Source organism: Teleopsis dalmanni, chromosome 2, assembly GCF_002237135.1.
Source record: "Teleopsis dalmanni isolate 2A chromosome 2, ASM223713v2, whole genome shotgun sequence".
Lineage (NCBI taxonomy): Eukaryota > Metazoa > Arthropoda > Insecta > Diptera > Diopsidae > Teleopsis > Teleopsis dalmanni.
The window spans coordinates 17,786,109-17,801,467 of record NC_051847.1 but is presented as its reverse complement, the minus strand read 5'-3'; the positions used below and the strand labels follow the sequence as shown (position 1 = coordinate 17,801,467).

The 15,359-nt window shown below is 30.5% G+C and overlaps 4 protein-coding genes across 4 annotated transcripts in view; 1 reads left to right on the top strand and 3 right to left on the bottom strand.

Moving 5' to 3' along the window:
* The window catches only part of LOC119684453 (protein late bloomer-like), a 33,831-nt gene extending 32,361 nt beyond the window's left edge, over positions 1-1,470 (bottom strand). The window contains exon 1 of the mRNA XM_038098497.1: positions 1,297-1,470. Within this exon, the coding sequence (XP_037954425.1) occupies positions 1,297-1,356 (60 nt within the window). The 5' untranslated portion in view covers positions 1,357-1,470. The remainder of the gene's footprint in view (positions 1-1,296) is intronic.
* A 188-nt stretch (positions 1,471-1,658) lies between these two features.
* LOC119684452 (polypeptide N-acetylgalactosaminyltransferase 3-like) lies at positions 1,659-8,544 on the bottom strand. The gene is made up of 7 exons (XM_038098496.1): positions 8,110-8,544; positions 7,629-7,729; positions 7,322-7,502; positions 3,780-3,946; positions 3,268-3,722; positions 2,414-3,205; positions 1,659-2,348 (listed from the first exon to the last, which is right to left on the bottom strand). The coding sequence occupies exons 1-7, from the start codon at positions 8,241-8,243 to the stop codon at positions 2,187-2,189; spliced, it is 1,992 nt and encodes a 663-aa protein (XP_037954424.1). The 5' UTR covers positions 8,244-8,544; the 3' UTR covers positions 1,659-2,186.
* A 1,693-nt stretch (positions 8,545-10,237) lies between these two features.
* On the bottom strand, positions 10,238-13,133 carry LOC119684451 (protein late bloomer-like). The gene is made up of 5 exons (XM_038098495.1): positions 13,045-13,133; positions 11,291-11,464; positions 11,067-11,219; positions 10,481-10,678; positions 10,238-10,419 (listed from the first exon to the last, which is right to left on the bottom strand). The coding sequence occupies exons 1-5, from the start codon at positions 13,102-13,104 to the stop codon at positions 10,345-10,347; spliced, it is 660 nt and encodes a 219-aa protein (XP_037954423.1). The 5' UTR covers positions 13,105-13,133; the 3' UTR covers positions 10,238-10,344.
* A 1,819-nt stretch (positions 13,134-14,952) lies between these two features.
* LOC119684450 (protein late bloomer-like) overlaps positions 14,953-15,359 on the top strand; it is a 3,822-nt gene continuing 3,415 nt past the window's right edge. Inside the window, exon 1 of the mRNA XM_038098494.1 lies at positions 14,953-15,136. Coding sequence (XP_037954422.1) covers positions 15,080-15,136 — 57 coding nt within the window. The 5' untranslated portion in view covers positions 14,953-15,079. The remainder of the gene's footprint in view (positions 15,137-15,359) is intronic.

The following is a 15,359-nucleotide window of genomic DNA, read 5'->3' as shown; positions in this document are numbered from 1 at the left end:
CATATTCCAAACCTGTAATTCCGACTGATATGATGCCTAATCCAAGTATCTGCAATTTGAAAATAATATGATATCCGGTATAGTAAGTGAGATGCTTATTTGATCAAATTCTTGAAAATAATATCATGGCTCTGTACTATCGCAAAACAGTCAAGAGTATAATCGCGAAAAGAGCTGATTCAAACAAACTACATAATTGATCGCGTTTAAATCTTAGGGTCGGATTAAGCACACAGACCGGTATATGTGAAATTGTAGTGGATTTCTATGTAAATTACAACTTTGAGAATGAGAGAGAGAGAGAGTAAATTTTGGTCAAAGGCATAGAAAGGCTCATTACGTTGGGCAAAATAGTATTGCTCAGTAGTAAATGTAGGAATTAGATGATGACTATCGCAAATATTCTTGTGATTGTTTGGGACCAAAACAAAATTGAGCACGCCTTAGCTAATATATTTCATACAGAATTCAAAATTATTTTTATGAAGAGATTTTTCGAACATTAATGAATTATAACAACAATAATTAATTTTATATTATTTTAATTAAATTTTTGTTGGACTATACAACTGTCTCGAGTATTGCCAAATATCCAACAGTACTGGTCTTGGAAATAATTTGTGTATTTAATTATTCGTAAACAATGTTTTGAGACTGCAAGTACCAGGAATCGAACTAGTGTTCTGCCAAAATTGAAGTTTAGAGTCAGCGCTTCTTAACCAACTGGTTCTAAGCCGTACTTGGCTTTTATGTTCACACATTTTTCTGGAGTTTTTTTAATTTTCTGTAAAAGTTTTATTAACAAATTCACTTGCTGTGTTTATATTAGACCGAAATAATAAACTAGCTGTAGAATAATTGAATTATTTAATTAAATTAATCTATTATTAAATTAATTTTTTATTTTTAATTGTTAAATTTCAATACTATTCTGTTTGTAGAGTCGTTCTTTACTGCATGATTTATATATTCTTTCTTATGTATAGAAGCTAATCTGGGCACGTAATACTGAGAAAGTCATACTGATGTTACTCCACGAGTCGCACGGGCGAGTCCAATATTTTGTGAATATAAGTTGTAATTTACTGTCACATTTTTCAGACGGAAATAACTACAACAGCAAAAATTCATTTTATATTATTTTAATTAATTGAATTTTAAATTTAAAAAAAAATGATTGCTTAATTTAAATGACTTTTGGAAAATTTCTTTGTTTTACACTTTGATTTTTCCATATTAAAAAATTTATTTTAATCATTTATACGATTAATTATAAAAAACCGATATCTCGCATACCAAACACAGAATATTGAACATAAATGATAAACACTTTATAGTTGATAGCCAAGCACCCATTCTGCACGAAAACTCAAATTTCTTTTGATCACTAAATAATAATAAATAATATTAGAAATATATTTTCATTAACAAATTTGCACGCTTTCTTTCTCATTCAACATTCAACTTGAAAATGTGATTATTTACACAATAAATTTGCGACTAAAGAAAGATTTTTTCTCGATGATACCAAAGCAGGTGTCAATAACCTCGAGTTAAGATAACTATGTTAAATTAAGAAATCCTAATCTCCGTCGCATATTTATAGCCTTTGACCTACCATAATAATAATTAATTAATTAAACATTTATTATGGTTTAAAATTTGATAAAATTTATATAATTGCACTAATAATAGACATTAATTTCTTATAACAATAGTAAGTTATAGTTAAAAACATTTATATATATTACACATACATAAATATAAATACATATTCATATATATAAATAAATACATTTATATATATAATTACAGGAGCTCTAATATCATCATTTTACAATGTTTGAATAGTAAAGATTATAAATAGTAAAGTATAAAAATTACAAAAAAAGAAAAAAAAATTTGGGTAAATAAATAGATTTTTAGTATGACAGATAGTTAAAATGTCTAAAAGGAAAATGAGTTATAAATAAGAAGCATATGATTTGGAATCAAACTGAAAATATCACAAGTAGATGTCGATGGTGTAGTTGTGGAGTTATGCTGTGAAATGTTACTAAAATACATATATATTGGTTTTAAATCGCAATCATAAGTTCGATTTGAGCACAATTCCTTCAGTATATGAAATACCCACACTCTTCAATCATAGACAAGTTTCTCACTTTAAACTTGATTGAAAGATTTTACATTCTCCATGGCAAAGGTATGAATCCCCATTTCTGTGTGATGTCTTTGATGTTGCACTCAACGGCAACCACGATTTTTTCAGTTGTATGTGAGCGCACGGATTTGGCTGACTTGAGTGTAAGACAAAATTTAGTTTGACTGTGTGTCAATTGTTGTGTCTAAAAAAAATTAAACGATTAAAAATGAATTAGTTATTTAATTTTACAGCTTATGTTTCACTTACATCCATGTCATAGATCCAATGTTGCTTCGGTTCATCGAAACATTGTGTCAACTGCACATTGGAAGTGGTTGCATTGCGGCTTTTAAGTAATTTTATAATGCCATGCTTTTGTTCGCTGTATGTCAGACATACATTATCATTAGTCATAATTTGCCCTTTGGGCGTTACAACAAACATATCCATTGAACTTGGATGTGCTGTGCAATCACCGACAGTTACAGGCTGCATGGAAGTGCGTGGTGCATCACGTTTTGTAGCGCGTAAACATTTATCTCTTTCCAAATCCAGCAGTGACACTAGCTGATCACTATTTTTATGAATTTCGTTGAAAATACGTGGCCATTCACGTGAAATTAGTCTACCCGGCAAATTTTTCATATTAGCAGTATATGCCTGTGCACTCTCCGTTTCACCGTCTAGCCATATTATTTTGCCGAAAAATCGATCTGGTGCTGGAAAGAAATGCTCGGGCCAAATATGTTCCAAATACCATGAAAATGGTTTGCAGTTCAGTTTTTCACGTAATGCTAAACGTTCGCTAACATCGATTTCATTGGGTGTGGACAACGTGAGGCCGGAAGTATACAAAAACACAAAATATTGCCAATCATCCATCCATACCATAGCTGCACGTGCGATATTTTTAGTTAAGACTTCAGTCATGCCACCAGGGAATGTGTACGGCGTGCTACTGCGAAATACATGTCCTACATGTGAGCAGGGGCTTATCTCCACCGTACCGCCACATTGCCAAATGCGAAATGACATCTCAACATTTTCGCCACCCCATATCTGTAAGCATAATTTAACTGTTGATGTATTGATTTTACAATAAATCTCACAATAAGACTAACCTTCATATCACGATCATAAGCACCAATATCGAAAAAGTATTTCTTATCTATGGCAAATAAACCGCCAGCCATAGCTGGTGTAGCTATATTTGTGGTGGGATCTTCACGCTTCACACCTCTTCTTTCCGCGCCAAACCAACGAAAACTCATTTGCCAATTGAATGCACCCCAATGGTTTTCAAAAGTTTTCGTATAACTAAAATTATCATCGGATATAATGTCAATAACTGGACATACGACACTGCTGCGTGATTCTTTAATGCGTGTCAACATTGGTTCCAACCAACCGCGTGAACATTCGCAGTGTGCATCCAAAAATGTAAGTACTTCTCCTCTAGCATGTTCAGCACCTAAGAGACGTGCTGGTACCAAACCACCACGTGTTGGAGTACGCAGCAAACGCGTACGCACCGCTAGAACTTTAATATAGTTCTCCAGTGGCTTCTTCAGATAAGCTGAAATCAATACAATTTTTTCAATTGGTCGTTATGGTTATATGGCTATATACGTACTTCTGTCACTGGCATCATCGATGAGTATAATTTCCTTGAGCAATTTTTTCGGTGTACGGTTAATGACGCTGGTTATAGTCCGTAGCAGCACTGACCAAGCTTCATTGTGGAACACAATAATTACAGATGTGGTGGGTAGAGCGGTGGAGTATTTTTTTTCACGGCATCTATGGTATTTTTAAAAAGTATAATTATAATATAATTGATTTAAAATAATATAAGAATGTGAGTATTATAGAGTCCAAAAATACAGGTTTTATGTTTGTAGAAGGAAAATTGGAAAAAATAGATCTAACCTACTGCTATTATTCGTTAATTTTTTTTGGTTTAAAAGGTTTAAAATAGTTTTGAATTTAAAAAATATTTATTTCTCAATGACCATTCGAAGAAGACTTACTGAAAGAATTTGTAATATAAATGGTAGGTACATTTCAAAAACTTTCCTCACAAAAAATAGGAATCCGGGATACTTTAACAGTTTGGTTAAAGTATTCCGTTGGATTAAAGAAAGAATGTAACAAAATAAACTGAAATAGCGTAGAGTCTAACTAGTTGTTTTGACAGTTAATATAAAAAAGTACAAAACAGTACAGTGGAGGAAAATGATGGAGATTGGGGTTTAGGTAGGGTGAGGAAGGATAGAGCTTTTGATAAAAAGGAATGCGAATAAGCATGAGGTAGAAAAAATAGGTGAGGACCGTTGAACCTAGACGGATACAGGCGAAGGAATTGTGCTGCTCCAATACCTTGAAACCATAATAAGGTTCAAGTTTGTCTATGCATTGGAATATAATAACAGTTGGACAAATTCATAAGGAGTGATCTGCAGTTGGTTCCACTTTGAAAAAGAATATGTTTATGTGCGAGAAGTAATTGGTTAGCATATAGCCATTTTTTTATCTCTATTCGGAAGAAGGACCGTCGCTTAGACTCGTACTAAAAATTAGTACTTATTCTTAACGTTGATTAACCTGCAACCACTTACTTTCAGACTTGTTTGGATAGGCATAACTGTTGTTGGTTTTTAAATAAAGCGATTTAGGTTAGCATTCCAGTGCTTTGGTCTAATTTTATTGAACACATTAGTAATTAGCGGCTATTAATATTCTCAACTATTGTAACCAGCGAAAAGAGCTTCATTGTGTGTTGGGCGATGAATGCCCAACGCATATTAATTAGCATTAGCAATATTTTTTTTTTTTTTGCAACATGTTTGGTATTATTCGCTAACAAGTTTGTTGTTATAACGTGTGAAAAAGCAGAAGACTTAAGGTATGAGAGAGTTGGTGGGTACTTAAATAAAACCACCCTTTGCCGAGAGTTCTCGTCAGGGTTACTTTCTAAAAGCATCTGTCTAAATAAGCGTTTCACTGTGTGTGAAGTACATCGCAATTACAAGTAAATTGATATTATTAGCTTTGAAAGACCGCTGTTAAGAAACTCTCTCTGTTTAACAACTATACGAACTAATATATGTATCTGTATATATGTACACAGCCGTCCACGAGAAAAAAAAATTGCTTATGGGAAAGATGACGGATACAGTTAATTTTTCATTGTTCATAAAGATATAAATATTTGATTGATTTTGATTTATTTATATTTTTAAACGTTCTTTGTGTCTGTTAAGTAAGGAGCAGGCATTGGAAGCTGTTAAAGCTTTAAGTATGACATGCTAGAAAAGATGTTAAGAATCGTTGGTTTATTAAGATCACCAAGTGCAACTCATCATTACCAACTGAGATTATAGTAGCTATTTTCTTCGTTTTTGTGGTCATAAATAATGAGAATTTTTTATTTTGAAACAGTATTCAATTTTATTTGAGTTACCGCAAAAACTCGGTAGCAAATTTTGTCTGGATTGGCATATATACAAATAAATATAGTAATATTTAGGTCCGTAGCTAGAAATTTACTTCTCGGTGAACTTTCAGTTAATTTTCGGTATTAATAATGAATATATATATATATGTATAAATGGTCTTTGATTCATTGAGGGGCTGGAACGCTTTTTAGGTACGTGCCTGCCTGTAAACATCACTTATTAATAGTCATAATGTGTTAATAATCAATATACATTAGTATAAATATTGTCCTGCGATACATTGAGGGCTTGGAACCCTCTTTGGGTGCGTACTAATATACATCACTTTCCTATATAATAAATATAGGTTAAGACACTTTTATCTTATCTTATTATTAACAGTCATTCATATACGTTAATAATGAATACATATTAGTATAAATTTGGTCGTTTGACTCATTAAGGGGCTGGAACACTCTTTGGGCGCATGCCTGTGTACAGCACTTTCCTATATAATAAATATATATCAAGATTTTTATCTAAACCTATTATAAACAGTTATAATGCATTACTAATGAATACGTGCATTAGTATACATTTTATTTGTGGATTCATTGAGGGAAGAATTTCTTCCTGTTTCTGTATACATCGTTTTCCTACACGATAAATATTTCGGTGTTTTTTCTTTTTAAATATATATATAATATACGTATTATTTATTTTATTTTAATATTAATATTGTTTCCATTAAATTTTCAATACTTAAATTATATATTAAATAGTAGTGTATATGTACACATATATAATATATAACAATATTATATTGTGTATTGAGTGGCATATGGAGTAATTGCACACGAACACTTCAAGTTCAAGTTCAAGTTAATTTTAGTTATTGATTAGTGACGTATATCACCTGGTTTTCCTGGGCAGATTCTTTTGGGTATACATAAAATCACTGTTCGTTTTTTTTTATGGTTTTTTTTTACGATTTTAAAATTCAACTTCAAACACTTTGAAGCGTTTTTATTCACCTTCACATAATTTTTACTTTGTATTGTTGTATTGTTATTAGATTTAGAATGTTTCCAAGCCCTTAAAATGCATATATTAAATTTTTAATCACGATTTCTAATTTTATTTAATTTAATTTACGGTTTCCTCTTGACACGGAAATATTTGATTATAATTTTATTTAGTAGCTTGAATTAAGTAAATTCAAAACTACTCAAGCAGAAGTGTAATTATTTTACTTACAAAATAAAAAAATAATAATATAAATTGCAGTTTAGAATTAATTATCCACATAGTTCTAAGACTTATTGGTTAATCCAAGCCAACTTTTAATCACTCCACTCATCTAACAATTTAATCCATAGTTTAATCTCAGTTTTAATTACAAAGAAGATACCGCGCGGCAATGGCAATCTTCGAAATTTAACTAAAGCGCATATTAGGTAGGTAACTACTACTATTTAATAATTAAACCAAACAAAAAAAAAAAAGAAAAAAATATAAAAAAATATATAAACAAGAAAAAGCAAAAACAATGCAATTAATTGTGTTGTGAAGTATCGGTTTGAAGTGTTAGTCGAGGAGTTGAATTGTTGAATTTGTTAAATAATAAAAATTAATTGTTAAGCATAAAATGTCATTAAAATCATAATAAAAGCTTTGTACTCTTAATGGTTAATTAATTTTTAGGCGACGCTCAAGGCTATCGGAAACAGTTACTCACTCTTTGATTCTGTAATCTCGTAGAGTGCGGTTAAGTGGTATACGGTCGCTGGCCAAGAGATTGAAGCTGTTCAGCCTAAAGAAGCGCTGCATGCGAAAGCCATCGCGAGGCGGTATGAAAACTGGTCGTCCCTCAGCACCTTCGCCTTGTATGGGGTTAAAACTGTTTATATTGTATTCATCTGCAAAACGAATTGCCACAATATTTTAAAAGATAACAACAATAACAAGCAAAAAAATTAACAAAAATAATAAATAGAAAAAATTATTTTTTTTTTTTGCATTTGCACTTAAATTGATTGTATTACCTGCTGTCATATTTCCAAATATATCACCTTTTCCAATATAATGGGCGATGACATTTTTTCTGGTGAAGACTGAGCGACGTCTTGGTGCAGGTTTCGGTTGGCTAATAATACATAAAATTAAAAGAAATTCTAATAAGAAAATAACATATTTAAGTGGAATATTGAAACGCATTATGTTCAAGTGGATGCGGTCAACTGTGATGGACAGTCGTAACACCCCTCAAGACAAAACAGACAAATAAAAACTCTTAACGTCAGAGGTAACAACTGCAACGAACGATGGTAACAGCGCTATTAATCGCTGTTGCAATAATAAATATTAGAAATGCATAACGAACGAAACCGCCTACGCTCTCAGCTGCTTGGTTGCAACATAAAAAGCAACAAAAGCAACAAAAACAACAATACTACCACCACCACTACCAACAACAATACCAACAACAACATAATGCCAATAACCAAATTTTCTATATAAACTTACTTGTGCTCTTGGTCATAGTTTTGTATGCTGGAGACGTATAAGTTGATGCTGAGTGCGAACATAAAGAACGCAAAAAACAACAAAAACAAATAGAGTAGCCATAGTTTCTTTAATTGTTGAAATGGTAAACCCATTTTTGTTGTTGGTCTTCAGCAGTAAAATATGTAAATGCAAGAATTTTAGCTGACGTCTTTGGACGGACAGTTTGGCGTGTAATATAAATATTTGTTCAAATGGCTAGAAATTATTGTATAGAAATTTGCAAAATACACTTTGCAATTTGTTTACTTCATTGTAATTGTTATTTTTTTTCGTTTTTGTTATTGTTACTGTTACTGTTACTGTTAAATAGACATTAATTATACCGCACAAAACAAAAATTGCAAAACACACCTGCGCGAACATAAACAATACTAAACAGTTGGTGAAGACTACACGTATTGACATTTGCCATAAAATTACTAGGGCAACGCTCTCTTTGTAAATAAACCAGCTGGGTTGCCGTGTGCTATAAACGTACTAAACTGTAATAATTCTGAGTGGCTTGTGTAATTTCAATACTTCTGCTACACATGATATACACGAAAATCATTTTTATGCATACATATAAGCAAATTATAAGAGTTAAATAGTGTAATACACATAAATGTAATTACTTTCATATAAAGTTTAAATTAATTGATATAAAGCGAAAATGAAATAAAAATATTATTAATTATGCGTAGACAAAGTAGCAATAAAGTATTGTCTATAAGTTATATTATACTTTTAGGGTTAGGTTATTCATTATAAAAATGTTTTTTTCACGCTAATTTCAGGCTAAAATTTTTTTATTTTATAAAAATTAAACTGGTGATGACCACAGACCAATGATTTCTTTTTCTAAATTTTTATTTTTTAACAACAATAAAAAATGGTGTCAACCAATTAGCCTGAAAAAATACTTTTATTGAAATCGTTTGGTCACAAAATAATTAATATTTAAATTATTTTTTATGACATATACGGAAGTCATTTTTTTTATTTAACAATATGTCTTTATTGAATCGTTTTAAATTAAAGTCTAACAATAAGTTTTAGAATCTTAAAGACTAATAACATTATATTACAAATTATTTTATATAAACATATTATAATGATATATATTTGTAAATTATTTCAAGAGGACTCTGAATAAATAGTCAAGCCTTATTTACCAGATATCACGGCGTATAAGTTGAATTAATTAGGGTGTTCTTTAGGTTAGCAGAATGGCGGATCTATCATTCCGCTTCAGTCTAGAGGAATTTGTCATATAAAATAAATATTTCACTAAGTGCGTTCATATAACCGTATACGTAAACGCATAAAATTATACAATTGATAAATTTATATGCTTAGATTAGTACTCTTAATATAAGAAAAAGTAGCATAGTTATAATATTATCAATGTGTTCCGAGTTAATTAAGACCTAGTATTGTCATGATAGAGCACATTTTATTTTCACTTGTCATCTGTTGGCAAGTTCTGGTCGCTTTTATTTGTTTTTTTTTCTTTTAAGTTGGTTGATTTGTGAGTAGTAGAGACCCGAATTATTCGTTACAGTAAACAGAATCAGCTCGTAATAGACAATTTTCTTCCAATCTCACTAAACACTCAACATAGCCTTGCTTGCCGCCAATCTAGGCATTGAAGTCGTTTGTGTAGGGTCAACGGATTTTGACCACGACTGTTTGCATTGAACATACTTACATTTAATCCATTTTTCATCGTCCATAAATGATTCCAAACTGTAATGTGATTGATGTTTTGTGATTTCTTTAGCTTCTGACAGCTTCCAAAAATATCATCGACATTTTTACTGGGTGGTATTTTGGAGTAAGATGCATTTTGGAGTGTTTAAGCACTTGTAAGTAATTTCCCGTATAGTTGACTATCTGAAAATAACTTATATACCAAATGAACCAAATTGTTTTATATGACATTATCTTAATTGAAATAAAAAAATTTTTTGTAATTGTTAAAAGCTATCACTCCGTCAACAACCATATCTATTTGTTAAAAATTTTATTTCCTCAAAGCATTTTTAATGTTTTTGCTATTTATAATAAACACTTTACTTTTTGATCTGTTATCAGATCAAGTTCATTAATATTTGTATATTTAACTTAGCAAACATGTTTTGTACATTTTGTTATATATATGCTTCCAAATATATGTCCATATATCTCTAAAACTGTCTAGTATCCTTAAAATTAGCGGTAAAGTTGCCTTCTTTTATTGTTTTTGAAGCTGATTGCCAACATGCCAGAGAAGATAATTGTTATACCCTACAAAGAAAATTGTTCATTATTACTATATATACATACACATTATTTTAAAATATTTTACCACCAAACCCACTAAAATCCAGTCACTAATAGTTTCTATTTCCGAACTATTTGCATAGGCTTCGCTAACAACTTGTATGCATCCAGTAGAATAGAGTAAAGTTGGAGCGGTTGAGTTTCCTCCAATATAACAGGCGGGAGGTAGTGGTAAGCCACTTTGTATATAATCATTGGGACCATTTTTGCCACAACAATTGTACTAATAAATAAAATGAATAAATATATATTAAACGTATAAAGATTTTTTCTTTTAAATTGTAGTTATAGAAGTTTTATAAACCAAGTAATTATAAAGAAAGTGGAAGCATTTTTACATCAATAAATTTTTAAATATATGTTAATTTCAGAATTTTTTCCTATTCTTGATAATAAAGAAAACCTCACCGTAATTTTAAATCATGATATAGAGGATTTCAGATTCAATTATAGCGCAAAGTTAAGAATCCAGTCCACACATATATATTTAGAAAGTGTTTATTGATATTTTGAACTTGCAGACTCTGGATTCATATGTCTATATCATTTTTCTCAAAAATTGTTTCTCATCAGACTATATTATTATAGCTCTCCGGCTTTAAACAACTCACCTTTATCTCATATTGTGTCATTGTGCTATTGTTGATAAGTTGTTGATTCCAGACATAAGTTATGGTTTCATTCGCAAGCTTGTTAAAGTCGACCGGTTGTAAAAATATGGCACATATCTGTGCCGCCATCAATAGGAACATGATAATAGTATACTGAAAGTAATCAGTTATATTTTTATAGTCACATTTTAGAATATTATTGCCGTAAATAATTGCATACTTACACACCAAGTCATTCGGTCAGACTGACGAACTGCACCCCAGCACCCAAATATTGTAGTTAGGAATAGCAGCGACCCAACAGTGATACCTATAATGCAAGGCACTTTTATGGCATTACTATCATTCCAAGCTACAATAGCATATGCATTCGCTGAGAGCATCATGGCACCGAACATCTAACGGAGTAAGTTAAAAAATAATTATTAATTAGAAGGGATTTCTGAAACAATAACTATAACATATTTTGATGATTAAAGTATTATATCCTGAAATTATACGATTTTTGCAGTTAGTACTATAGAATCAAGTTACGATTAAAGAAGTTCAAATCTTTACCAACTATAAGATCACTTTGTTGATAACTATTTTACGTCACTAAATAAGTTTGGTTATTGTGTGGGACTGCTAGGTTATATATCATACCTTACATATGCATATTTCACTGATTGTTAATATGGGTTCTTAAGGTATGGATAAGTGTTTGAGGAATGGATTGTAAATCTGGCTTTCCATTTAAGCTACAGAGTACGGTTTAACAAGCTGATTCTGAAAGTTGAGGTATTATTAGGATTGCCAATAGCCTAAATTTATTTAGCTTAATTTAACAGATTGTGTTCAGAAAGTGATTCCTACTACTATCTTTTGCAACAAAAATAATACTAAAAGCCTGGATTAGCACAATAGATCTTATACGTTGTAGTGTATCATTGTACCTTCCAATATAAGTATTTCTGAAAGTTAGCAAAGAGGTGATAAAGAGAAGAAAGTATGAGAAAGTAAAAATATCTTTAAGATGCTAGTTACGGTAGTTATTGTGTTGGAACTTAAGATGTAAAATAAGTTCTGACTTTAATTCACACTATACTTTTTGAGGATTTGTAGAAAATGAAAAAAAAACGATATTTATTGAGATATTTCATTTGAAGTTTCATAGCAAGTTGGCACAGTAACAGAAATAACGAAATATAAATTTAATGCTAAAGTATCGCTGTGTACCTGCATTGCAGTAAGAGACCTAATTTGAATTCTTTATCGATTTCGAGGTATCGATTTCGAGGTATCGATGGCGAGTGATATAAATTTTGACGCTTTTGATAGTTCATTGAATAGTCATTCATGCCAAAAAATTCGTTCTCTCGAAAGTTAGAAAAACATTTCAACACTTCTTAAATAACGAGGTCTGGTAAATGATGACATTTTACTACGGGAGCCTCTGAATTAATGACCATGGGTAGCGAGGATAGCACCTCAAAGATGAATATTTCATAAAAATACTCTTAAAAACATAGAATCTCATATTCGATTGTGTAGTAGCAAAATGCCGGCTATGCGCTACTTGGACGAATGAGGAAGCCGCCTCCAAAACCAATTAACTCATATAAACATTAATATAACTATAATGTCGAAATATTCAAAGAATATTAAATGTTCTTATCAAAAAAATAATATGTTAATTAACTTATATCTTTGTCAGGTATATAATATAAATACATAATGATTAATGAAGGGCTTAGAATTAATCTTTTACTAGGTGACGAGTCGTTCTCACTGCAATTTGTTAATGCATATAACGCTCTCATATCGGCTCGAAATCAATGTGACACATTGTTAAGTAGCACTTGTTTTATTACGGCATTATTTATTTATATACATATATAATTTGAATTATATTTACTAAAATTAATTAAATTGCACAAAATTTTTATCAGCTCGACATTTCAATAATTTTTATGAAATTATCTCACGAGGCACTTACACAGCAGAGAATATTCAAAATAAATGAAATGAACTTCAGCGTGTACGTAGAGCAAACCATTTTGGCTTAGCAAACTTTTTAGTAATTAATTTAATTATTTAATTAATAATAATTAATGTGAGCAATTTTTTGTATTATAAAATATTGATTATTTCGAAGTTTTTCGAAGTTTTACGTAATTATTTTTCATTAGATACGCGTTCGAAATAGTGAAGCCACAACCGAAAGTTGGTAACTGATTGTTGTCATTTGCGCCCTAATGTTAGACAGTCCCGCCTAGCTTAAGTCAAATTCTGTGGGTTATCATATCGCACTGATAAGGCTACTACTCAGCGAGGTCTTAGCGCTCATTAATTATTGTGGCAACATATGTAAACAAAGCGCTATGCGAATCAGTGTACTTCTGAATGTTCTATTATTAACAAACAAAAAGAGAAAAATATTTGTTTAATCAAAATAAACATAAAACACAACCAAAAAATAAAAAAAAAATGCCGAAAAGGTGAACTGTTTCCATATGAACATTGTTTTGATTATTTGAAGAAGATGAAATTTGGATATTTGCAAAAAATTTTGATAACATTTCTAGAGATTTGTCTAGAGTCACATTTGAGTGGCGCTAATAAATTATTATTATGAGAGGTTCTCAATATCAATAATAATGAGTCAAAATATTTAAGTACTTATGATAGAAGTTTTCAACAATGTCGTTAACTTGATTTCTGATTTCCAAAAGTTTGAGATGGAAAGCTATTTATGGAGAAATATATAGACATACGAGCAGACAGGTGCTTATACTTATAAGTTGTGACTGATATATATTTTCAGGTCACATTTCCATTGTTTTCTTCAAAATATATGATAAGTTAGTGAAGCAAAGTTTTTAGGAATCCATAGTGGTGCAGTGTTTTAAGGAACATGAATAATCCATATTTTTCGTTGCTATTACTATGTTCAATTCAATTCAATTTAATTTGACAAGAAAATATGGCAATATCAGTTCAGCTACGGATATAAGCTAAGGTCTAAAAGAGTCTTATCATTTAGTAATTATGGGGTTCAGCACACAGAAATAGTCTTTCATTTCATTAAGAATTTACTAGAAGAAATGTTTAATAAGCACTTTAATAAGCACTTGGCCATGCCTTATAATTTAAGATATAAGCATAGACTCCTAGTTTCATCACTAAGCCAATGTGGTGTTCAGCACACGGAAATAGTCTGTAATTTCATACAGAATTTATAATAAATTAAGCCCAATAAGCAGTTCATGCAATATTATATCGACCCATATCTCTAAACGATAATCGCCTAGTTGTTGTTATATACTTGTAATTTATTATATTGAAAAGTAACCGGAGTTTTTTTGCAATATATCTGGCAACACTATTCCAATTATTTGCAAACAAACAAAAGTTTGAAACGTGATACTTTCGAACATATTTTCTATAAAAATAGAATAGTAATACTTCCTCGCTCGTATAAAAAGTTATATTGTTCTTGAAACGAGTAAAATTTTAGTAATATCACTTAAAATTTGTAATATATCACTTCATCAGACTAAGCAATAATTGACCTCAGGTCTGCATACCTTCCCGAGGTGCCTGTTCTCCCATTCTGAGATTTGATAACGCGGTGTCGGTAAGTCTGTCAGTTTTCGCAAACAATTTCAGGGCTTTATCTTTTATGTATTTTTTGATGGGATCAATCTTGAGGTCCCAGAGGATGTCATTCGTTCTAATATACATGGTACGAACATTGTAATATGATTAAATTATTATGTTAGTTATTTAATAGTTATATATGTTGTAAATAATATATATATATATATATTAAAACGGAGTAGGTTTTTTTTTTAATTGAAAGACAAAAAAAAGAAATTTCTTACCTTTCGTAATTTAAGTTACTGCTTTCCTATTATTTCTTTTTTTTTATTTATTATGCTGTATTATAATGTATTCTAACATTATCGGACTGTTTGGGGTATTACCGTTTAAAATGAGAACTAAAAAGCGCACTCAATTTATTCGTAAAAATGAGGTACTACAAATGTTTAAGAACTTCTCTGATGGTAATAAATATAATTTTTGCGGTAAGTTAGATTTGGCTGTACTCATAAGACTATTTCACAGTAAGAATATAGCTATATCTTCTGCTAACAAATCAAACCATATTAATTGCATTCATTAATTCTAAGTAGTTCACTTATAAAAATGACTTATATTTTTCATGGGTCCAGTAATTTAAGACTGAATATATGTTTGTCAATTATGGAAATTTATTCGCAAAGTCAGTGCTAAAAAAAAAAATGCATT

Coding starts and splice junctions, on each gene's coding strand:
- LOC119684452 (XM_038098496.1), bottom strand. CDS start 8,243: ATGGGTTTACCATTTCAACAATTAAAGAAACTATGGCTACTCTATTTG. Junction 7,730..8,109: donor AACTATGACCAAGAGCACAA/GTAAGTTTATAT, acceptor ATGTATTATTAG/CCAACCGAAACCTGCACCAA. Junction 2,349..2,413: donor ATTGGATCTATGACATGGAT/GTAAGTGAAACA, acceptor AATTTTTTTTAG/ACACAACAATTGACACACAG.
- LOC119684451 (XM_038098495.1), bottom strand. CDS start 13,104: ATGGTTTGCTCTACGTACACGCTGAAGTTCATTTCATTTATTTTGAAT. Junction 11,465..13,044: donor TTTTGAATATTCTCTGCTGT/GTAAGTGCCTCG, acceptor TTACTCCGTTAG/ATGTTCGGTGCCATGATGCT. Junction 11,220..11,290: donor CTGACCGAATGACTTGGTGT/GTAAGTATGCAA, acceptor GATTACTTTCAG/TATACTATTATCATGTTCCT.